A 25,119-nucleotide genomic window follows, 5' to 3' on the forward strand; every position below is an offset into this window, starting at 1 on the left:
AGCACTGGTCAGGCTGCAGCTGGAGTACTGCGTCCAGTGCTGGGCGCCACACTTCAGGAGGGATGTGGACAGCATGGAGAGGGTCCAGAGGAGGCCACTCGCACGATCAGGGGGCAGCAGGGCAGACCCTACGAGGAGAGGCTACGGGACCTGAACCTGTTCAGCCTCCAGAAGAGAAGGCTGACGGGGGATCTAGTGGCCTGTTACAAACTAGTCAGAGGGGACCAGCAGGCATTGGGGGAGTCCCTGTTTCCCTGAGCATGACCAGGAGTGACTAGAAATAACAGTCACAGGCTGGCAGACGGTAGATTCAGATTAGATATCAGGAGGTGCTACTTCACTGTCAGGGCGGCTAGGATCTGGAACCAACTTCCAAGAGAAGTGGTGCTGGCTCGTACCCTGGGGGTCTTCAGAAGTAGGCTAGACAATCACCTTGCTGGGGTCGTTTGACCCCAGTACTCTTTCCTGCCATGGCAGGGGGTCAGACTTGATGATCTGCTCAGGTCCCTTCCAACCCAACCAACTATGAAACTACGACGTATAATAAATAGTCCCAATATTAAAAAAACGAACAAAACATCTCTGAAATAATTCTGTAGTATAATGTTCAGGGTACACATCTGCTTCAGAAAAAAATTGTTTTCTTATAGCATCAACCAACAATTGGGTAGCTGAACTATTATTAACTGTGGCTAAAACACAATTATGACTTTTAACAGAATTTATTTGGTAGCTCCATGTTATCTACATGGGAGTAAGTCTTATGTTGATAAAGCCATTATAGCACATAATCTCTCATTTTTTTGCTAGTAGTACTGTGGTAATGTCGGGAAGCCTTAATCAAAATCAAAGGACATATAGATCTAGATAGTGTACAAAACTGGATCCCTCTCCCAAGGAAACAAAATCAAATTTGTAAACGCTACACATATATGCTCCTTTGTAGTTCCCTCTATCCATAGCAGGATATACCATATTTTCTCACATACAGCATGCCTGTATGTATAAGGTGCACCTTGCTTCTGGAAGGCATACTGAAGAAAAAAACCTGAGTATACTGAACAGCAGCAGCAAAGGAACTGAGCCTGCTGCCAGGCCCACACTCTGGATGGGGCCTGAGGGCCAACACAGTGCACCAAGTTTGGAGCCAAGTCAATTAATGCTGCAAACAACCCCCCTGCCACCAGATTTCCAGACCCATGGGGATCCGTTTTTCATAGATTTCATAGACATCAGGGCTGGAAGGGACCTCGAGAGATTGAGTCCAGCCCCCTGCCCAAAGGGCAGGAAGTCAGCTGGGGTCATAGGATCCCAGCAAGATAAGCATCCAATTTACTCTTCAAGGTGTTCAATGTAGGTGCTTGAACCACCTCCGCTGGCAGACTGTTCTAGACCTTGGGGGCTCGGACAGTAAAGAAATTCTTCCTTATGTCCAGCCTGAAACGGTCTTGCAGGAGTTTGTGACCGTTCGACCGTTTTACCCATATATAATATGAACCCTTCTTCACCAGCTGGTTTGGGGTGAAAAAGTTAGGGGTTATAAATGGGAAAATACGGTACCTCTGAAAACTGTAAAGAAGCTAAAAGTAACTCAATGTCTGGAAAAAGTAAGCTTGCATATTTCTGTTGCTGCCCACCTCACAATGTGCAAAGAGAAATGTAACAACTGGCACGCATTGTTCTCACTCTGTTTTAAATGACAAATCTATTTAATGTTCCTTAAGCCATAATCCATTGGGTTACGCTCTCTTTAGATGGCAAAGTACACAGCATCACATCTTGGTATCATTTATATAGGGTTACTTGGTTTGTAGACAAGTGCATCATTTCCATTAGCAACAAACTAATGTCTCGAGGAACACACTTTTGCATAAAACAGAATTATGGACCTACCTATGGGTCTCTGAGGAACCCACAGGCAGGGTTTTTTATGATCTTTTATTGCAGGGCTGGCAGCCCTTTGGAACATGGGCCGAAATAACACTGCTGGCTCCACGGAGCAACGGTACTTCCAACCCAGCCACTGCTGCTTCCCTCAGGCAATGTAAGGCATGCAAATTCCCCTCTGCCACCACAGAAGACACCTACCACTGAATCACTGGTGACCACACTTCTTGTAACAGATAAAATCACCCCACAAACCACAGATTGCTGAATACTGTTTTATGGTATCAACTATACAGTTGGGAGAGAGATGTCAGCTAAGCTTTGAGGCACAAACTACCCTCCCACAGGTCTTGAGAAGCAGACATAGCTTACGCTAACCTGCAGACAGAACAAAAAGCATACACTTTTTGCTAGCACAAAGTTATTAACTACATTTTCTAGTATAATTTTAGCAAGTTACATTCAAGCTACCTATGTGCCCCCAATCATTTCAATGAATTACCATTTTTCCCCTCCTCACATTATTGTGTTCTGTGCTTGAGATAAAAAAGCTGCTTTGTTCCACTTCACATTACCTGCATTAAGTTAGCTGCTGAAACAATCCTTGTCAGGGAAATCCTTAGGGATTTCTCCACTTAGGATGTTCTATAAATTGCCAGGTATTTTGGGGTAATAAAGACTAATGGGAAAGGCATTTTCCAGGCCTCAGTATTCAGAGCTAATATTTTGGGATTACAGGACTATACTTAATATACTGTTATAAAATTAATTCAAATAATCTTTGATATGGACTCTATCATATGGAACAAACTACATCAAAGATAAAAGACCATTAAAGTATCAAGTTCTTGACTCGCATATGGAACTGTGTCGGCATATTATTAAGAAAAAAGACAACAGCTATTTAGTGAGAGTTCACAGAAGAGCAACTACAACTGTGACGAAGAATCAGGTTTACTAGAAAATTACTTAAAAGGTTCAACTGAATCGATGAAGAGTAAAGATGATCTTGCGATTAAGAGTTTGAGCAAAAGGAGAGCTGTCGTTCCGTAATTGTTACCTGTACCTGCGCTGGAGCAAGGTAAGCGAGCTAAGTCGCCCCAGCTTTGACCCAGGATGAAGCAAAGACAAAAGCTGGGGCAGTTTCACTACACTTGTATTGCTAGCTACTTACATACAGACTAGCCAACTGCCTGTCGAGAATAATAGGGGGGAGGGGGAGGGGCTGGGATGGAGTGCCACCACTGCTCTGCCTCTTGCAGGGAGCGGGGTCCAGTCCTCAGCGGGGTTTCGGAATCATGGCAGTGCTCCCCCATCCTTGTTGGCACTGATTGGCTATTTCCATCAGCCAATCAGAGTGCAAATAAAGAGTTACAGACAGACAGATTTAGGCTTTTATAATATTAGAATAACAGTTCCGGCATAACAGCCTCTGCACACTTCCCAGCAGCAGCTCCTCTTGACCTTTTGAAACCACTCTAAGAGTATGTTTGCTCCTATGGCAGAAAAAGGAAGAGCAAAGAAAGTGCAAATCCCTTGCTGAATGCAGACAGCAACCTACTGATCAATGATGCAGAGAAGGTTGAAGTATTTTATGTCTATTTTACTTCAGGCTTCATGAATAGTCAGCTACCAGATGACGAGCACAGTTGGCAGCAAAGACAGGGAAGGAGACAAACGGCCTAGAGTAGCAGAAGATCAGGTTATGGATTACTCAGAGAAACTACATTGGGGCGGGCAATTATTTGGGCCCACAGGCAATGTAGGCAGTTTTGGGAGCTGTCAGCATCCCACCCTTTCTCCTCCCCACCCCCAGCAACAGCCTGAGAGCTGGCACACCTATGGCTCTTCACCATCACCAGTGCCCAGCAGCAGCTGAGCACACAGCCCTGGCCCCAGCCCACCCTGCACCCCAACTGCAGACCTACCCCAGCCAGAGCACACCAGCTCCATACCAACCAGGACCTATGAGCACTGCCCTGACCCTGGCCCGCACCATGATGAACAGCAGCCGCAGCCAGGCAGAGGCTGTTGCTGAGCATGGGGGAAAAGCACCCACCGCCCCCTTGAAACTGCCAGGCCCTTCTTAGTGCAGTCACCTGGAGCCTGTGCCTGTGCTGCCAGCAGCTCCTCTCTACTGCCACTGCTGTTCCACCCAGAAGCAGCACTGATGGCAGTGGTGACAGCGGTGGAGAGGACCTGCAGGGCAGCCTGGGCGTGGGCTCCAGACAGCTGCAGCAAGAAGGGCCTGGCAGCAGCAAGGGGATGGTAGCCGCTTTCCCCCCACATCCAGCAGCATCTTCTGCCTAGCCGCAGCCACTTGCACCACTGCTCAGCATGCACAGGTCCCAGCTGGTCCATTCTGATCGGGGCAGCCTGAGCCAGGGCCAGGGCTGTACATGCGGGTCCCTGCCAGTCTCCATGGCACCAGGGCCGGGGCAGCAGCTGGAAGGAGCTCCTGGCACCTGGGCTGCTTAGAAATTAAGCACAGCCATGGAGCCACCCCAGCCCCCCCTGCACGCCCAGGGGCAGCGGGACATGCCACAGGCCAGATGGGACCGATGGACCCACAGCAGGCCAAAGAAAGACCCTCCATGGGCTGGATCCGGCCCACAGGCTGTATTATATGCACCCTTGAGCAAGATGCTTTCAACAGTGTACTAGGTGGTATTATCAGCAATGCCTTTTGCAAATCAAGGGGAGTGATTCTTCTGCTTTATTCAGGACTGGTGAGGCCTCACCTGCAATTATGTTCCCACTTTTGGGCCCCACACTTCAAGAAGGATGCGGGCAGTTTGAAAACAGTCTAGTGCAGGGCAACAAAAAGAATTAGAGACCTGGGAAGCATGACTTATGGGGAAAGGCTGAAAGAACTTGGAATTATTTAGTTTGGAGAAGAGAAAACTGGGAGGCTGTCTCATAGATTTTCAGGGTAGAATGGGACTTCTCAGTAGATCATAGAGTCCGACCCTCTGCCCTGGGGAAGAGAGTGCTGGTGTCAGATGACCCCAGCCAGGTGTTTGTCCAGGCTCCTATTAAAGACCTCCAAGGTATGGGAGAGCACCACCACACTTGGAAGTCCATTCCAGATTCTGGTAACTCTTACTGTAAAAAAGTTCTTCCTAATGTCAAGTCTAAATCTGCTCTCTGTCAGTTTTGATAACAGTCTTCAAATTGTTGGCAATCTCTCACAGTATAGGATGATTATCTTCTATGACTGTCTTATCTATGGGTCTGAATATGGCTGAGGAGGCGCACTGGGGATCGACAGACTCTGCTGCAGCTTGGCCATACATTTCCATGCCACGTGGACAGCTCTGGGTTCTTGATTTGGTCCACAACATGCTGTTTCTGCTGTTCCTGCTTTTCTATCTTCTGTTGCCACTGTAGTTTCAAAATGCCTGAAGGGTGATTATACAGAGGATGGAGATGGGCTTTTCTCTGTGGCTTCAAGGAACAGGACTAGGAGCAATGGCCTCAAGATGCATCAGAGAAAATTTAGACTGGAGACTAAGAAGAACTTTCAGACTCTGAGAGTGCTGAAACACTGGAATAGGCTACACCTAGACAAGTTGTGGAATCTGCATTCCTAGAAAGTTTCAAGAGCAGGTCAGACAGACATTAGGTCAGGAATGTCTAGCCTTTAGCGGGGGCTGAACTAGATGACTTCATGAGGTCCTCCCCCATCCTATTTTCCTATGATATCCTAAAGACATGGGCTGGCACACAATATATGTTCAATTCTAGATCATGTGTTCTTCTGAGAACTTGGGTACGGTCATTAAAATTAAGACAAGAAGAAAACATCTGCAAGTAAGGGATAATACTTCCTTCCTTCCTTCCATCTTTTAAGTGTTGTCTATTATGACTGCCGCATCTTTGGTCATATCATGTATTTATACAGCAATTAGCATGGTCAGCGCAGAACTCTGTTAGGTCTTGAAGTCAAACCACTACCCACCCACCAGCAGCAGCTTGGAAAATATAAAGCAATATTTGAGACGTCAACACCAAAGAGGTAGAAAAAAATAATGTAATAAAATGGTATTGCTAGGAGTAGTGGAATAGTATTAAGAATAGGGAAATTTACCATGAACACCAAGGAAAACTCTCTCACAAGAACATCCACTAGTCTGAAGAACAATCTTCCGGGAGAAACTGTAAAATCCCATCACTTGACATTATGGAACTAAAGAGGAAAAAAATTAGAATCCCTGGTAATGATCCTGACCTGACAGGACATAGACTCCTTGATATATTGAATTCTTCCATCTCTACATTATCATTACCGCCAGTTAATGAAAAGAACTGAACTCCTAATACAAACATAGTAGAATAAAGAAAATCCTTGGGAACCTTTTGGAATGTATACAGCATACAGGCTGGCAGGCCAATCTCCTAACTTTCATCTTACACGCACTGAAAAATCTTTTAACTCAGTAATCTCTCATTTACAGATACTAATTACTTTGACTAATAAACACAAGGAAGCACCACATAAATAAGCTATAAAACTGTAGAACTACAATTAAAACAGTGCTTTTTAACATTTCTGAAAACAGAATTTACTTTGTGCATTGGAAATCATCTCGACTCCAAGGCACCTTTGAAAGTCTTGTTTAATTTACACTAACTTTCAGCAGGATGTTTGAAAATGTTTGTGCACAGTCTTTTTTGCTACCTTCCCTGTTCAGCAATTACTCCCTGTATGGGTGGCCTTGCACATAGCAAAATGAGAGAGAAAGCATGTAAACAGGGAAATGTTAATTTAAAACTACAGCTGGCAAAAAGATTCAGAGCCAGTACTTAATACCTTTATTTTTTCTGCCTACATATTTGGTTACATTATGCTTTCTTACTGTGACACTTTAAATAAAGATGTTAATTATAATGCATATTTCTAAGCAGGCTATTGAGTCATACATTCAGCTGTCCCCCACCCTCCCAGTAGTATAAAGCTAGGTAATGTCATAAATTTGAGTAATTCTTCTATTTCTACAGAAGGAAGATAAGAATCGTCACACTGGATCATACCTGGGGTCACATAACCAATATTTAGTTTAGAAACGTGACCAAATGCTTCAGGGTTAAGGTGAAAAGCAGACAGTTAAATAATTTGTGCTGTCATACGTACACATTACAATCCATTCTGAGCTCAAATAGTTAAGAGATAGGGTTAAACCCTGAAATATCAGATTTGCCATCCCTTCTCCACATGTTTAATTAACATTAATTATGACGACTCTGGTTATGCATGAGGTCCATACCTTTTGCAAACCATGCCAAGTTCTTGGCCTCTACAGCTTCCTATATCAGAGCATTTCAGAGTCAACATCCAAGCCGTGTGAAAAAGTATTTCTTTTGATCAGTTTAAAATGTTATTTTAATTTTATAGTCTATCTTCTACCTAGGTTTGACATATTTATCCACAACTCTTGTGTTCGTTATGCTAGAGTTCAAGTAGAAAAGATGGGGTTACATCAGTAACATTATATATATATATATATATGCAGCCTTAGAACCACACACCAAGTTGTATGCATGAGCTATGAGGGAGAAGGGCTGTTTAGGTAAAAGGATGCACGGATGATGAACGTTTAGGTAAGCGGATGTCTACAGTTGGCTGATTTCCTGACTATGTCAAGGCAGAAGTAGCTCTCGAGGAAGAACAGACTCAGATGCATTCATAACGTAGGAAGCAAATCTTCCTTAAAGCGAAGTTGAAGGTGTGCTGCTTCTGATTTCTTTAGTCCTAATTAAGCACTGGAAGCTTGACCTACTTACAAGTCCTGTTCGATACTTTAAGATAACTGAAAAGAATTCTACCAGCCCTTTCTTCTGTTCAGCCAACTTATGTACAGTACACTTAAAAATGGCAGTTACTTTTAAATATATGCCATTCTACTCCATTCACCCTGAGAACAGCTTCTGTCCTTCTTAATGGCACACCATCTTCTGGTCTTGTTCTGTGAGGATGTCTGTGATATTTCTGACTCAGAGGTCAGCATACACCATCTTTACTTGAATCCAAGACAAAGTATTTTCCCTGTTCAACAAGAGGAAAATAAAGTCTCTCGTCTTGGGTTCCAGGACAAAGCAAGGGGGCAAGCAGCTGTGGCTCCGGCCCTGACCTGGGCTCAGGGTCACAATTGAAGCTGCAAGCCCTCTTCCCCCTTGCCACTTGCTGCTCTAGCTTTGACCCCACTCCAGCCTAGGGCACAGAGGACACGGTGGCTGTTACCCAGCCCAGGGAGGAAGCAATGGTGGTAGCTCTGGGTGGGAGGAAAAGTACTGCATCTCTGACTATGGCAGGGGTGCAGGTACCAGCAGGGAGGTCAGGGAGCAAGTGACAGGGGACAAGGTACAAGGGGGGAGCTGCAGGCACGGGACAAGGGACAGAGTCCTGCTGCTCGACTCCATTGCCTGCCCCTCTGCTGCTGTTTTCCCTGGTGGTGGTGGTGGTAGAGACTAATTTCATTATTGGGGGTCATCTTAAATTCAAAGGCATTGTGGATTCAGGTAAACATGTTACTTGGTTGAACCCTTTTCATATCCTCTCTCCTTTCCTCGAGTTACCCTGTTACGTTGTATGAGTACTTTACATACATACATCTGCTTTTTAAAAACTGCTTGATATTCTAGCTTTTAGTATTAGTTATTTGTAATAGAACATCATAATCAAAAGTTACCATTATGCTAAAGCTGAGTAAAGAATGATAAAATATGTATTAAAAAAAGTAAAAAACTATCATGCACCAAGTTTGTTTTAAGCAAAGAAAGAGGCAAAACCACATTTCATCTAGTGACTAATCATTTTTAATCCAGACAGTGCTCACATTTTAAGGGACATTGCATGCCCCAAAGGAAACTCTCCATTTCCCCAAGCGTGTTATAAACAAGCTTGCTTATTAAAGCAACCTTACACATGGTTAAATGCATTGGGTGTTCTCTTCTGGGCAGCTTTGAAATGATAAAAATGTAGTATGTTGCCCTCAAATTCTCCACTGATTTGCACTCTAAAATGCGCAATATTCACAGTCTTGGCCTCAATTAAAAGAAACAGAAAAGTAAGCTGCACAAAGACTTCAAAGAAGTGATACAGATTAGAGAAATGTAGGATAACTCCCTTGTGTGATGGTTTAACAAAACTACCTAATCAACTAATACATTCAACAGCACACACTCAATCATTCTTACAAAAAGGTTTTACTATGAAATCAAAGTGAAAAGGAAATGTTCTGGATGACCTTTGTGTGCCACTGACTACAAGAGGAACTACACACTACAGCGGAGACCACTGGAAATGTCCTTGTTGCTACTGCAGTCTTCAGATACTGCAGAAACATGATGCATTGTAATGCAAATCTACAGCACCAAGGGGAACACACTGCAAGCAGCCAGAACATTTCTACTACCCGCTGCAGTCAACTTTAAACCAGTTACTGTCACATTAAAGATAATATATATAGCAATCTTATTTTTTCTTATACTGTCACCCTTGAAAACCTGAAACTTAATTCTATTTTCAGTTCAAGGTGTTCTGTTTCTAGCTTTGTAGTTCTTCTGCAAGATTTTCCAAAGTTATCTGAATTTCATGGAATCATAGGAGTTAAGTGCACCTTTCCTTATTTGCTGTCCATCACGCTAGAAGGCAGCATTATCCCCACCAAGAAGGAAATCTCCTCATTCTTCTCCCTAAAAGTCCAATGGTGCTCAGTCTTCAGAAATAGGACTTAACTGCATGCTCTTTATTATGAAAAGGAGAAAACTGAAGTTTCCTTTATTTTTTTTCACAAACACACCATTTGTGTGTGGTCTGCAATTCTCTCCCCTCTGTCTTCTATCTCCCCTTTACTATGAGTGTACTTAGCATCTCTAATCTTGCTCTGCTACACCACCAGGACCCAAAGTCACCTTCTGGTCAATATGAGGTAAATCAAACACACAAGATGTTCAAGCCCATCTTAACACCATGTACTGAGTTCCCTACTGGTATGTATTTGTCCCCACTTGCTCAAAATAACACTCACAAAACTCTGAAATCTAGGGTAACAGAAAGGAAAAATCCACCAACTCAGTGGTTGACAACCTGCAGCTTGCACCCTGGACCTGGTCTACTGGGCCATTTGAACTGGCCTGGATAAATATAAAATATGCTGTGTAGTAAAGCAAAGGTGTCCAAAAAAAAGGTTGTGGGCTGGATCTGGCTCATGGGACTCCCAGGGAGTCCAATACTTGCTGCAGAATTCAAAGCTGTGGGGACTTGTTGGTTGGAGGGGGAGTGCTTTGGCAACAAGCACTCACCATGCTGCCACCGGGTTTGAATTTGGCCCTCAAGAAGCCCCATTTTTGGATCTACCACAGGATTAGTTTGAGACTCCTGTAGTAAAGGATTCAGTTCCTCTGATGTTACAACTGAAAACAGTATAGATATTTAAGCAAAATAGCCGATGACTATCAAATGTCAATAGGTCTGACACAGCACATCCAAGTCCAAACTCACTCCGTTGCACTTTGCTCAGATTTTAAGCATGGCTTGGGTTCATTCTTACTAACAGAAATGTCATGGTCTATTAAATGACAAAGTCAGTCACAGATACACATTATGCTAAACAGGTACATTTTTTTAAATGCTGTAAAGTCAGAAAAAGAATAATCTATTCTGAACATGCAGGACAGCACTGGAGGCCCTCATTAAGTTGTACTTCAAAGTTTCCTCACAATTACTACTGAGACAATCTGCAAAGTCAAGACCTAACTGATTTCAAACAAGGTTACACAGTAATCAATACCATTTTTAAAACAGGAATAATTTATAACATCCTTAGTAGTAAGGTCACAAGACCTGGCAAGGACATGGGTTCTATTTCCAGCTGTGTCTTAGGACTTTGCACAAGTTAATTTATCTGCTGCTCATTTCTCCCATTCCTACCTATAAAAATTCTTCACAGCACTAACCATTTGTACTTATTCATTCTTGTTTCCTTGAAGGCTGCCCTCCGCCTTAATCCATAGTGCTAGCTTTGAGTGCCTACTTGTTTGCTGCTCTAGAATTTCACTGTGCATCTTCTACTTTGTTTTAGGTCATTATAAAAATAGAAGTAAATTGCATACAATCATCACAGTTTCCCACACTCACATGTCAAAATATCCTTTGTTAGCCTATAAATTCCCTGTACCACTTGTTTTGACCATAGCACTGGTCTTGGTCCTCACCTGGATAGGTATCGAACTAGGAACTTTGATTATATACAAGATATCCCAAAGACGCAACTAAAAGTTGTTGTATAACACAGTAAAATATAAATAGCAGACAAAGGCTTACCTGCTGGAAAGGAAAGTCTTGAAATATCTGTAAGAAAAAGAAATTTAACATAAGAAAAATATTGAATAGTCCAAGTAGCCTAGACACTGTTCTGCTGCAACAAATTATCTAAAGCAGCCCTTTAGCTGCCAGGCATGCTATAGGCAAAGCAAAAATCAGCCTCCTTAGGCACAGAGTTCATTAACAGGATTATTCTTTACTCACCTAATTGAGGGATAAAGACTACACTGACTAGTTTGTAATGAAGACATTACACTGTTCAGTGATAGGTGTAATTATTGTAGCAGGGCACAAAGGTGTTGAACTACTATTGCATAAATGATTTTGTTATAACTACTAGTTTTAGTTTCTCATTTTTCTGAAACCTTCAACTTTTCTGGGAAGATATTTTCAGGCCCAATCCTTCCCTGAAGAGAGTTTTGTTGGCTTATACACCCCATGTCCTATTCTTCTTATCTTAAAGCTTAGCCAAAATCTATTACAAGGAACATTATTTAAACATTTAATTAACCAAATAAGACGTCAGATATGATAAGTCGTACAAATTACACTTACTGATGGCTCAAATAATGCCTAAAGAGAGCTGAGCGACAGTCAGATTTAGATTGACAGGGTATGCCTTTGATTACTACAATTTGTGCAGCAACATCTGTCTGCCAGGTGCTTTACAGATAGCTGAAATGACAAAGTCACTACCCTGAAGAGTTACAGATAGTACTACAAATGAGGCCCCAAAGGCAAGACAAGCAAGGGGATTCATCACTAATTATAAAAGCAAATACACATAACATTTTTATCTGGCTTCATTCCTGTCCCCTGCCTTTCAGATGTCCAGTAATCAGCTTTGTCCTCTAGATCCCCGACTGTGAGTGGGCCCCCTTAAGAGTCAGGGGCAAGTTCTGAAAAAAAAAGACAACAGCAGGAACAGGACAGGAAAAGCCTGAACAGGGAAAAATCAAGAAGGGATGCAACTCAGGGAAGGAAGAATGAGAAGAGAACGGACACTTACTAGTATAATAATCAGCATGGAAGAGGAAAATTTAGGGCGGGGTAATTACTGAGAAAGAACCCAAGGCAACAAAGATGAAGAATATCAGAGCAGACCACTGCAGAGAGAAGAAGCAGAGTTTAACAAGGAAGAGGGCAATGCTGAATGAAGTATTAACACATTTATTGTGGAAGAAGCCCCTGTGAACCTTGGACTTCCTCCAGAAGGACAGGAACAGGAGCAGACTGAAAGCGTGTGCCAGGGCAGATGGTCTCTTTGTTTCACTGCATATTAGAAGGAAGCTAAAGGTTAATCAATGTGGTGCTGGCAAATACAGTAGTATCACAGCGATCCTAATATTTTGTTTGCTTAGGCTTATAATCGATGTTGTTTTAAAAGCAGATAAAAGTTTAATATTGAAGGAGCAAACATCTACAACAAGAAATCTTTAAAAGTTGTCTCACTGCAGATTTTAAAACTGAACTTCAAGGTTCTCTGAATACACAGAAGTTACTGAACTGGCAATGCCCACCCATCAAACCAAAACACTCTTAAAATGCAAAAACAAGAACAGGATATAATATTATTAAATAAAACGCTCCACATATTATTCTGGTGAAATAACAGCAAGCTTTGAGAGGGAACAGTTTACATTTATAAATATATGCTCACCAAACTGTCTGCTTACAAGCAAAACTTGCTGATGTAATAAGAGATGCCCTTAAATAGGAGAAAACAAAAAACAGGCAGGAAGGAGCTGCATAAACTTCAGGAAGGAAAAGCCTCAACTTGCCTCCGGCGATAGTTTCTACATGGAACACGGATCAGTGGACATGGAATGAATCTTTGCAGTGGTAGAAAAGAAATGCACATTTTAGTGACAATTCAGACGCCCGTTGATTCATTTTAGTTTAGGAAAATCTGTCTCACCCTCTACTTATTTACAATGCTCCATGTCCCAGTTTTGTCCATTTGTTTTTACCAGGTCACTATCAGAAAAATCTGTTGGGAATACAGCTATCCACTATTAATGCATCCATACACTTAGTGACCTATAATATCAATTACATTTATAATAGCCAATGATAAAATGAAATTTCCTAAATAAAATTGCATGCGTTTTGTTTAATCTGTTATGATGCAAATTAACCTCTACATTCAAATTCTACAGAACTAAAAAAAAAAGGTACAGAAACCTGGATATAATCTAGTTACAATAAAGAATATTTGGAAACTAGTAAATTATTCTAGTATTCAATAAACTAGTCTAGATGCAAAGGATCACTGTTTATAGCCCAATATTTATTCTTTTTAAATCAGATTAACTTTTATTCAGCATCCTCACCCAAGACATTTAAAAAAATTAAGTAAATAACATCTTTATCTAGTACTCATTACAGTAAAATGCAGATGCTTATAACATTAAATATTAAGCTTTGTAAAGCTGCACTATGGGGGTTAGCCATAGAGTTCACATCAACATCTTCTCAAGGGAGTTGTGCACTAAACATACATGCACATGTGCAAAACACAAAACGTACCTTCCTTAAATAACAACAGGTAAAATAAAAGCAATTTTAAATTAACACTCTTGGCCCTATTCCTGCAAAGGACTCCATCTGGGCAGAAGGAGCTCACTAAAACAACGAGGATCCAGCCATGTGGAGCTCATTACCAGATCAGGGCCCAGGACCATACCTACTGGAGCAATAACTGTCAAGTAATTAGCTCCAAGTCTTACCCTCGATTAATTTCATAAATGGACAGAGAACAGGCCTGGCACCACAGGGACAACTGAAGTTTCCTGGTCGGCACAAATTTTTCTACAAATGGTCATTAAATACTTACAGGAGACCCTGTTTGTTAAGATAAGTTCACACATTGTTAGATTTAAAAATGAATTGTACAAGGAAACTAAGGCATCTGAATCGGAGATGACTATTCAAAATGGGATGAGCATTTAGTCAGTTTCTTGTGTCTCATTTTTCAAAGGTTTCCCTTAAGCATAAGCATAAGCATAAGCATAAGCATGTCTTACAAAAGCTAATGCGTCCAACTCCAGGAAATCTAAGCCATTGCAGGAAAATGGGTCCATAATAGTACAAATGAAACGTAAAAATTCTACAAGATGCTGCTAGAGAGAAAAACAGTCAATGATGTGCAATCATGACGTGCTCGCTACTTTTTTCCCTATGTGCCAATGTTTGTTTCAACTAGTTTTTATTAAAGACACACAACAGCAACTTCCAATTTTAAAATTCTTATCTGCTTTTATTCCCTCATTTATTGTCACAAAGCCTCTTCATGACTTGAAATGTTTTATATTTATGCTCAAATCAAATGATATTCTTAATAAAAAAAGTACACTTCAAGTTGTGGACTTTAAGGCAATAGCAGATTTTGAAAGTGTTGACAATGTTTTTCTGTACAAAAACCAGTAGGCAACTACCCAAAGTCCATCACCTGTGAAACTAGTTAAAACTGAATTATTCTGCAAACTGACCAAGTTTCAGTGAGGTCCCTCTGTACTCCTCCCACCCAGTCTTTTTCCTTATTTCTCACATAAGGCGGTGTAGGTGAGACTGCACATTCAGCCTTGCCATTTACCGACTTCTTACTGCCTATCTGTAACACCTTTAACATACTTTGTAAAAACTGTGCCTTGTTCAGCCATGGCAATACAGTATTATGAAGAATGTTCCCAGCCTTTGCTATGAGGTAGCAGCTTGGTAGACTAAATGGCCAGTCTGCTTCTTGATCATGTGGAGAAACAGGTGAACAAGGACACAAGGAAGCTTCTTCCTTAGCACTGATTCCTTAATTAGCATGACCATATTTCCCTAGTTTCAAAGTGGCACCCTGTTCAGCCATCTCAAAGGTTTGGTCTCAGCTGAGCATGCTAGAGAAGAGGTACCCAACCTCCAGCCTGTGGGACAAATCTTGCCCAGAGTACCATGTCATCCAGTCCATGGGGCTCCCCATGGGTCCATAAATTTGCAGGCAAAAGGACAGTAGCACTGTTCCCCAATGCCAAATCTCTGAATGCATGGGAAGCCCCAAGCCCTGTGTGCTGGATCCAGTGTTCAATCTCAGCATGCAAGGCTGGCCAACAGTGGGGCCAGGCCTCAGGCCCCAATCCCAGTGTGGGGGCCTAGAAGGGGACAGCACCTAATCCCCAGGACCCAATCCCAGTTCCCAGTGTAGAGGGCTGAAAGCCAGAAGTGCCAGCCCCTATGGGACCCAATCCTGCCATGTGAGATCAGGAGGGGAAGGTGCCAACCCCCTGAGACACAATCTTGCTGTGAACAAGGAGGGGCAGTGCTGGCCAATGACTGATCTGGCCCTCAGACTTGACCTGCACCACTTATCTGGCCCATGGGATCAAAAGTTTGAGAACCCCAGCTGGTTGGGAAGGAGTGGGGAAGGAGGCAGCAGCACAGGACAGACCAACTCTTGTTTTCACTGGGACAATCCTTTTTTAAAAACCAGTCCCAGGAATCCCAGTGAAAAGCCACACAAAAATGTTTTTTGACCAAGCCAACAGTTCACTCAAAAAAGGTCATTAAAAGGGACTATCCCTAATCAGCTGGTACTGACCCCCCCGCCCCAAGCTAATCGCTCAAGATGTATTTACAGCTCTATATCATTAACTACAGATGTTTAACCAAACTTAAATTTTCAACCAGCTGCTCCAAATCACCTGAACATCTTAGAAAAATCTCAAAAGTTACTAGTCTTCCTTTGTACTCCATGCACTTGTATACAAAATATACAAAACCTGGAAGAGATGTTACATTCTGTGCAGATTCCAACATTTTTATCATCATGCCCAAGCAACAGCTGTGAACTACGAGCAAGATGTGCCAATTTCCAGGTAGGCACAAAAGGATTAGGTCACATTCCTTACAGCATCTTTCACATTTCTAGCAGATTTCATTCTTCTAATTTTTAGTCATCAGTGACTTGCTTCTAAGTAAGTGTCAAAGAGGAGAAAAGCTGTGATTAAGGACAGGGAACTACAAAATAAAACTGAGAGATGTTTTCAGGCCAAAAACAAAAAACAAAAAACTGCCAGGGAAACATTACAAATGACTAGTATAAACAAACTAACAACAGGACAGACATTTAGGGAACAACAATATTGCTTCTTCCATACCTGCTGAGATGCCTTTGGCAGGACATTCTGCAAATGATGAACTCGATAAACCTAATTTTTTTTCCATGTATCATTCTTTTTCTATGATATTCAATACTTAGACATATATACTATACCACTGCTTTAAAAAAAAAAAAAACAGAACTGTATATTCTGCCTTATATGTCTTTCTCAAATGGTATCTTGCAAATGTATCACATTTCTCTTCAAACGTAGCTTTTAAAATATTAAACAGGAACACTCGGCAACATCCGGTCTGTAACTAGAGATAGGAGAGTATGCTATTCTCATGGGAACTGAAGGCCTCTTCTACACATGCAGGTAAAGGTGTTGTGCAATGTAATGTACCATCCATACAATTACCCCTCTCGTCATGCCATATGTGCATGGCATAAGGCTTGATTGTGGGCTCATGAATTAGATCCCATTGTACCCTACTGCCAGTGCAGGGGGAGCCCGATCCTAGCTCTCCCTGGACCGGCAATTAGCAAGCTCCTACAGCTGGGAGCCCTTTCTGCTGAAGGAGCTCCCAGCTGCAGGAATCACCTGCAGGTGGGGCTGTGTCACACAGCCCACAAGACTCTTGGCCCCAGCAGCTGTAGGGCACTGCTGCAATCTTCCAGCCCCACGAGTGCACGGAGCACCCAATGGCTGAGAGATTGCAATGATCACCCAGCCTCAGAGGTGCGCTGTGCTGCCCAGTCTGGGAGACCGCAGCAGCTCCAGTCTCCCAGCCACAGGCTGCCTACATTTGTGAATTAAAGCTGGATAGCAACCATCTATAAAGTGATTACACATTTTTGAGCAATACATTTATAGCAGGCTGGATCTCTTTAAGGCGTCGCAGTTAATTTTCATGTGCAGCCGGTCTACATTTCCAAGCACTTGGAGGAGAACGTGATTAGGAACAGTTGGCATGGATTCACGAAGGGCAAGTCATGCCTGACCAACCTGAATGCCTTCTATGACGAGATGGCTGATGCTGTGGATGCGGGGAGACCAGTGGATGTGGTTAACCTTGATTTTAGCAAGGTTTTTGATATGGTCTCCCACAACATTCTCACAGGCAAGCTAAGAAAGTATGTGCTGAATGAATGGACTGCGAGGTGGACAGAAAACTGGCTGGAGCATTGAGCTCAGAGGGTAATAATTAATAGCTCAAAGTCTAGTTGGCAGCCAGTATCAAGTGGAGTGCCACAGGGGTTAGTCCTTGGGCTGGTTTTGTTCAGTGTCTTCATCAATGACTTACAAGATTGCAGAGAGTGCACCCTCAGCAAGTCTGCAGATGAGACCAAGCTGGGGGAGTAGTAGATATGCTGGAGCATAGGTCTAGGATCCAGAGTGACTGAGACAAATTGGAGGATTGGGCCAAAGGGAATCTCATGGAGATTCAACAAGGACAAGTGCAAAGTCCTGCACTTAGGACAGAACAATCCCATACACCGGGACAGGCTGGGGGTGACTGGCTGGGCAGCAGCTCTGCAGAAAAGGACCTGGGGGTTACAGTAGACCATAAAATGAACAGGAACCAACAGTATGCCCTTGTTGCCAAGAAGGCTAATGGCATCCTGGGCTGTGTTGGCAGGTGTGTTGCCATCAGGTCAAGGGAAGTGATTATTCGCCTCTATGTGGCGCTAGTGAGGCCACATCTGGAGTCCTGTGTTCAGTTATGGACCCCCACTACAGAAAGGACGTGGACAAATTGGACAGAGTCCAGTGGAGGGCAACAAAAATGGTGAGGGGGCTGGGGGACAGGACTGGTGAGGAAAGGCTGAGGGAACTGAAATTTTCTAGAGAAGACAAGATTATGGGGGGATTTAACAGCAGCCTTCAAATCCCTGCAGCAAAGAGGATGGAGCGGGACTGTTCTCAGTGGGGGCAGATGACAAAACAAGGAGCAATGGGCTCAAGCTGCAGCAAGGGAAGTTAGATATTAGGAAGAATTTTATCACTAGGAGAGTAGTAAAACACTGAAACAGGTCACCCAGAGAGGTGGTGGAATCTCCATCCTTGGAGGTTTAAGACCCAGCTAGACAAAGCCTTGGCTGAGATGATCTAGTTGGGGAAGGTCCTGCTTTGAGCAAGGGGTTGGACTAGGTGACCTCCTGCGCTCCCTACCAACCCTAATTTTCTATGATTTTCTGTGATTCTACATTAACTGCATGATTAAAAGGGTAATTGCATAATAGATAAAATGTACAGAGGGGGCTGAGGAAATACAGCCTAGATTAAAGTGATAAGGTGAGTACATAACTGACTGGAAAATAATGTACAAAACAGTCAACAGCAGCTCACTGTCAAACTTAGAAGTGTATTAAACAACCTTCTACAGGGGTCTGATTCTGAGCCTACCACTGTTCATATTCCATTCATGTCTTGGAGGGTGCAAATCAGTGTACACTTATTAAATTTCCAGAGACACCAAGCTGGGTAGGGCAGTAGATACTGTAGATGACTGGATTAGAATTCAAAATGACCATGATTAATTGTAAGTGATCTGAAACAAAATCAGAAGAAATTCACTAAGAACAAGACCCCCAGGGTAGGAGCCAGCACCACTTCTCTTGGAAGTTGGTTCCAGCTCCTAGCCGCCCTGACTGTGAAGTAGAGCCTCCTGATATCTAGTCTGAATCTACCCTCTGCCAGCTTGTGACTGTTATTTCTAGTCACTCATGGCAGTGCTCGGGGGAACAGGGATTCCCCCAATGCCTGCTGGTCCCCCCTGACTAGTTTGTAACAGGCCACTAGATCCCCCCTCCTCCTTCTCTTCTGGAGGCTGAACAGGTTCAGGTCCCGTAGCCTCTCCTCATAAGGCCTGCCCTGCTGCCCCCTGATCGTGCGAGTGCCCCTCCTCTGGACCCTCTCCATGCTCCTGAAGTGCGGCGCCCAGAACTGGACGCAGTACTCCAGCTGCGGCCTGACCAGTGTTGCATAGAGGGGGAGGATTTTGTGTGTTTTTTTCACATCTGTCAGCAGCCAGAGCGCTTCCCTGTATTTGGCTTGAAAATTGCAGAGGCACATACAGGCCTGTACCCACAGCTTTGCTTTGGTTCAAAACTGTTGTGACAGAGCACCTAGACACCCAGCTCCCACCTCAGCTCCACTAGGATCCAAAAACCAGAGAGCAACTGAGTCCCCCGAGAGCACCCCACATGCTTTCAGCACATCTACACACCAATAGAATTGGGCCCCTTAAAAAGGCTGTTGTAGCTGCTTGCTTCTGATCTGGCAGACGGTGGTGCCAACTTTTAATAAGCAGTCCATTGATTAGAAAATCCACCCAGGAAGGGTAAGACCTGAGCTCAGTGCTTTCTTCAGGTTGAGGGGGTTCAAATCTGTATTTCCCACCTATCTTTTAGAGGAGGGTAGATGAACACCTTGCCCCCAATACTCTTTCCTGCCATGGCAGGGGGTCGGACTCCATGATCTGCTCAGGTCCCTTCCGACCCGACCAACTATGAAACAAGTTCCAAGTTCTACACTTATAAAGGAACAATCAAGTGCACAAATACAAGATGGAGAACACTTGGCCACAGCACAGGGTTCAGAAGCTGAAAGCAAGTCTGCAACGTAATATTGTTGCAAAAAAACCTAATACATCCAGCATGCAATTAAAAGGAGTGATGTATGCAAAGCACAGGAAATGACTCTTCCGCTCTATTCAGCATTGCTGAGGCCACACCTGGAGTACCATTACAGTCTGGAACACCACAATTCAACAAGGATGTGTGGAAATTTGGAAGGAGCCAGAAAAGAGCAATAAAAAAATTATTAGAGGTCTAGAAAACATGACATGAGAATAACTGGAGGAATTGGGATTATTTAGTTGGGGGAAAAGAAGACTACAGGAGAATTTGATAAGTCTTCTAATACAAAAGCGTTGTTACAATGATTATGATAATCAGCTGTTCTCTGTGCCCACAGGGGACAGGACCAACAGCAATGGATTTAAACTCAACAACGGAAATTAAGCTGAGTACAAGGAAGAACTTTCTAACTAGGACAGTTACAAGCACTGGAATGGATTTCCTAGAGGTTGTGGGATCTCAACTGTTATAACTTTTTAAGTGCAGGTTTAACAAATATTTGTCTGAGATGCTTTGGCAGACCTGATCACGCCTAGATGATCTCTTGAGGACCCTTCCAACCAATTTTTGTCGCTGTTTATGATCCTGCATCTGCCTGTGAAATCAATTCACAAACTCCTGTGCTTGAGGGCTGTGGAAAAGTCTCTCTTCCATAATTGCACAAGTTTCTCTTTTCTGCTGCAGTAACAACTCAATTCCATGGTACTTTCCTGAACTATCATTATAAGACACTTGGGTTCAGTTTTTGATTTTTCATCCTAAGCACAACAGAGGCCAGCAACACACACACACACACTAGGGAAGAGCATGTCACATGTCACCCACCAGTAATTCCTCTGAATAAAGAGCATCACAGTGCGTCACTTGTAGTTAGGGCAAGGGTCTAGCATAGGAAGGAAGAGTGATGAGCTCTACTTACAGTACAAGGCTGCTGGATCAAGTCCAGCCAAGGTCCATAGTGCCCAACAACCTGACCATCTGACCCAAATTGCTGCCCTCTATTAAATTATATGGTGATCTCAGCCTGGTTCAGCCAAGATGCTACTATTACAATCAGTACCTTTGCAGCAGTCTGTCAAAGAGTCCCGGCATGTTCTGAATTCCCTTAATCTTTACAAATGGTTGATTCTTTTCCCAGAATTGTGAGCTCCATGCTGCTGCCACCCATGGCCTTTGTGCATGCTGGATCATCAGTCCTCTGAATAAAGGTAATTGTGAATGGATAGTATACTTCTATCTGGCACTAATTTTTCAAATGGGAAAGGGAGAAGGGAGGAAAAAAAGTCACGTGTTCCAGTTGTTTGCTTTTAGCCATAAAGACTAGATACAGACATTCAAAACACCCAGGGCAGAATCAATCCAAGTTGCACACTTTTCTGTAAGCAATGTAGCTTGGATTGGTAGTGAACACAACGCACATTCACTCTTTGGTGGTAGGCGTAAATCCTAGATCAAGTTTTGCCATTTTAAAACCAGTCTGTGTGATGAACTTCTGTTCATTCCACGTATAAACTGGTTTTGGGTACTGAACTTCCGTTATGGGTATACACAGGTTTTTGACTACTTATACTGGTAACATCGTAATATCTGTACCTGGCCAAAGTGTGAAAGTACAAAAATGATTGTTAAAACTATTAAAGCAGATAAAAGCTATCTTCAGCCATTTTTATTTTCATCCATGAATATTTAAGGTTTTATCTTGTTAGCTTTCATTAATCAATCATAGCTTTGAAGGACTGGATGCAACGATCCAAGAAATCTCATCCAGTCCCATGTTTCTAATTTGTTGCTGACTTTTTGCTTGCATACACTATAGAATTTCCCTAAATGAATTCTGGTTTGAATTACAGCATCTCTTTCCTGTGATGCAGAAACTACCCTAACTAGGGGTCTACTTAACTCGTGACAAAGCAATTTTCATAGTTTTGTCATGGCACGAAGAGCCAATCTCATGAGCATTTCCTGGTGGCCCTCCCCCATACCACTGATTGACAAAGGGGTATATAACCATTTAATAGCAAATTCAGCAGAAAGTAAATTAGATCATATAATTTATCATAGTATTATAAATAGAAATACTAAATTTAAATCTAAATTGTAACATATCATGATTTATTATTAAATGTAGCATTCTGCCAAAATTTAGAAATGCTAATCAATGCTAATCTTAAAAAAAAAACATTTTCACTTCACTGACTGGCACCTTGACTTAGTCTACATCACTAGCAGATAGTAACTCCCAATCACATGATCTTTGGCTTCAGTGATTGTCAAATCCAGCCCACAAGTCATATTTTGCCCATCTGAGTTAACCTGACCTCAGTACCTGGAAAGATCATGGAGCAGGTTCTTCAAGGAATCTACTGTGAAGCTCCTAGAGGAGAACAAGGTGATCAGGAGCAGCCTGTATGTATTCACCAAGAGCAAGTCACACCTGACCAATTTAATTGCCTCCTATAAGGTGACAAGCTCTGTGGATGGGGGAAGGAAGAGGGGGTGGGGGAAGAGAGAGCATTGGATGCGATATACCTCAATTTAAGCAAGGCTTTTGACACTGTTTCTTCACTGACAAACTAAGGAAATACACACTAAATAAAAGGTACTGCAGGATGCCTAGGTAATGGCTGGATCATCATACTCAACAAGTAGTCATCAATGCCTCAATATTAAGTTGGGAGGAAATACCAAGTAGGGTTCCCCACCTGGAGGTCTGCCCGGTGTCCACTCTTGTTCAACATCTCCACTTACAGTATGGACAACGGGACTGAGCAAATTTGCTGATGGCAACAATTTGGGTGGAGTGAAAGAGTCTTCAGAGGGCAGGGCTAAGATCCAGCATGACCTGGATAAACTAAAGAAATGGTCCACAAATCAACCAGATGAAATTCAACATGGACAAGTGCAAAGTCCTGCACTTGGGAAGAATGCACAAATACAGAATGGAGAATGACTGGCTGGAACTGCAGTACTGCATAGAAGGACCTCAAGCTTACTTGTACTAACACAAGTGCCACTAGCAAATCAAGGTAAGAGATTCGTCCACTCTATTTGGCACTGGCAAACCCTTATGGCATCCAGTTCTGCACCCCACACTTCAAGAACAAGTCCACAGGAAGAGTCCATCAATAGCTAGAGGCCCAGGAAGCATGACTTAAAAGGAAAGGCTAAAAGAAACAGGGTTATTATTTCGGCTGCAGAAGAGAAGACTCAGGAGGGATTTGATAACAGTTTTCTACCTGAAGGTCAATTATAGAGTAGATAGAACTGGGCCACAGAGGACAGGTCTAGGGGCAATAGTTTCAAACTGCAACAGAGGAAATTCAGGTTGAAAATTCAGAGGAAACTTCTGACTATGAGGGTGGTCAACATTAGAACGGGCTACCTAGAGAAGCTGTGGAAATTTCATCTCTCTCCATTCTTGGAAATCTTCACGAGCAGGCTGGACAGATACTTGGTTGGGATGGTTTACTTGGGTGACAATCCTGTCTTGCACAAGGGGTGCTAGATGACCTAGCAAGGTCCCTTCCAGCCCTACTTCCGTATGATTAATGGTCACGCCAGTGCCCAAATGCTGACCACAGAACCCAAGTGTTAATTCAACACTCTGTATTCCCACACCTGTATATGGAAGGATGACATACCTTTTTAGGCACAGTGCTATATCACAAGTTGACATTCAGCTGAGTATCTGCAATAACCTGCAAGTCTCCTCCCACCACCCCTTTTTTGAATGAAAGATTCCAAGGACAGATTGTCCCATTGGATACATGTGCATGCCCTGAATTCTCTGTTCCTCAATGTCTGACTTCATGTCTGGCTCTAATGAAACTCATGTTATTCTATCTACCTTACCAAGAGACCCACATCCTACTGCTTCAGTGACCTGCCCTTGTTATTCTGACCACTCTCCCAATTTTTGTCAATAATGATTTGATATTTTCTTCCAGGCTGTTGATAAAAATATTAAACAATACGGAACAAAGAACTAATCCCTGAAGGAGCCTGCTAGAAACAAGGTGAGATTCCCCATGCATAGTTCCTTCTTACGCATATCAACTAGCTAACTTTTAAGCCATTTGACATATGTCATGTTGATTTTGAATTGTTCTAGTTTCCTAATCTATGTCGCACAGTAGAAAACCAACTGCCTCACTGGTGTCTAAGGTATCACACCTTTATGAACCAAACTTGTAATTTCCTCCTGAAATGGCAGGGGGAGGGGGAGGACAAGGACCAAATATAGCGCAACAAGATGTACGATTCTGTACTGTTGCCCTATGAAAAGCAGTGCATTATCAACATACTTGAGCTAACTTTAAAATACAGCTAGTGGTAACAGTTTCAAAGTAGTATCAAAGCATGGTACAGACTAGTTTATCCTCAGGAATATTTGGCAGCCAGCTCACAGCTTACTCAGTTATGCAAGCAATGCACTGCATACACTATGTTATAGACATCTTAAGATCTATTTCCCATAAATCCAAGTTGACTAGTATTACCTTTCTTTAATTCTTGATTAATAAAGCTGCTCATCGGCCATTCCATTATTTTGCCACTGATTATGTCAAACTGTGAGGCCTATAATTACCAGATGCATCTCATTTACTCTTTTTAATTATTGCACCACATTAGCTTTGTTCCAGCCTTTTGAAGCTTCTCCAAATGAAATCAGCATTAAAGATGCTTAAAGATGCAGACACCTCCTCAGCCAGCTCTTGAAAAACTTAAAACCTGTACCTGAATCTGTAAACTGAAAGTGTCTAACTCTAGTAGCTGGTCTTTATAATATATTTTCCATTCCAACAGTAACATCATCATATGATCTGAAACTCATCTGACTTTTACCACAAACACAGAGCAGAAATAGTAATGGGGAGACAGTCCACAAATATTTACAATTCTACCATTTCCACCTGAGAAAAGACCAATGCCACTGTCAGTATTTTAAAGATATTTTAACTGTTTCCTATTGCTTTTAATTCTCTCAGCCATGGTTTTCCTCTAGTGCTCCTTTGCTTCCTTCAATTATAATTCACCGCAAGGAATACATAAATCAAAATTATTCATTTTTTTGTATATCCTTTTTTAAACAAATAAAACTCTACTCACTTCCCTCTAAGCAGCTGTTTTTGTTTCAATCTGCATAGACTTCTTACCCACTTTTTGAGCATCTAGT

The 25,119-nt window shown here is 42.6% G+C and overlaps 1 protein-coding gene across 8 annotated transcripts in view; it reads right to left on the reverse strand.

Moving 5' to 3' along the window:
* Positions 1-25,119, reverse strand: part of PTK2 (protein tyrosine kinase 2) — a 347,400-nt gene that overhangs the window by 268,557 nt on the left and 53,724 nt on the right. For 7 of the 8 annotated variants that reach the window (XM_090040716.1, XM_090040720.1, XM_090040715.1 and 4 more), the window contains one exon: positions 11,213-11,239. The exons of the other annotated variant lie outside the window; for it this stretch is intronic. Coding sequence is in view for 2 of the 7 variants with exons in the window: in XM_090040719.1 (XP_089896845.1) it covers positions 11,213-11,239 (27 nt within the window). In the remaining 5 variants the exon portion in view is untranslated. The remainder of the gene's footprint in view (positions 1-11,212; positions 11,240-25,119) is intronic. 8 annotated transcript variants of the gene reach the window in all.

Source organism: Crocodylus siamensis, chromosome 3 (assembly GCF_052110815.1).
Source record: "Crocodylus siamensis isolate JL-2025a chromosome 3, ASM5211081v1, whole genome shotgun sequence".
Classification (NCBI taxonomy): domain Eukaryota; kingdom Metazoa; phylum Chordata; order Crocodylia; family Crocodylidae; genus Crocodylus; species Crocodylus siamensis.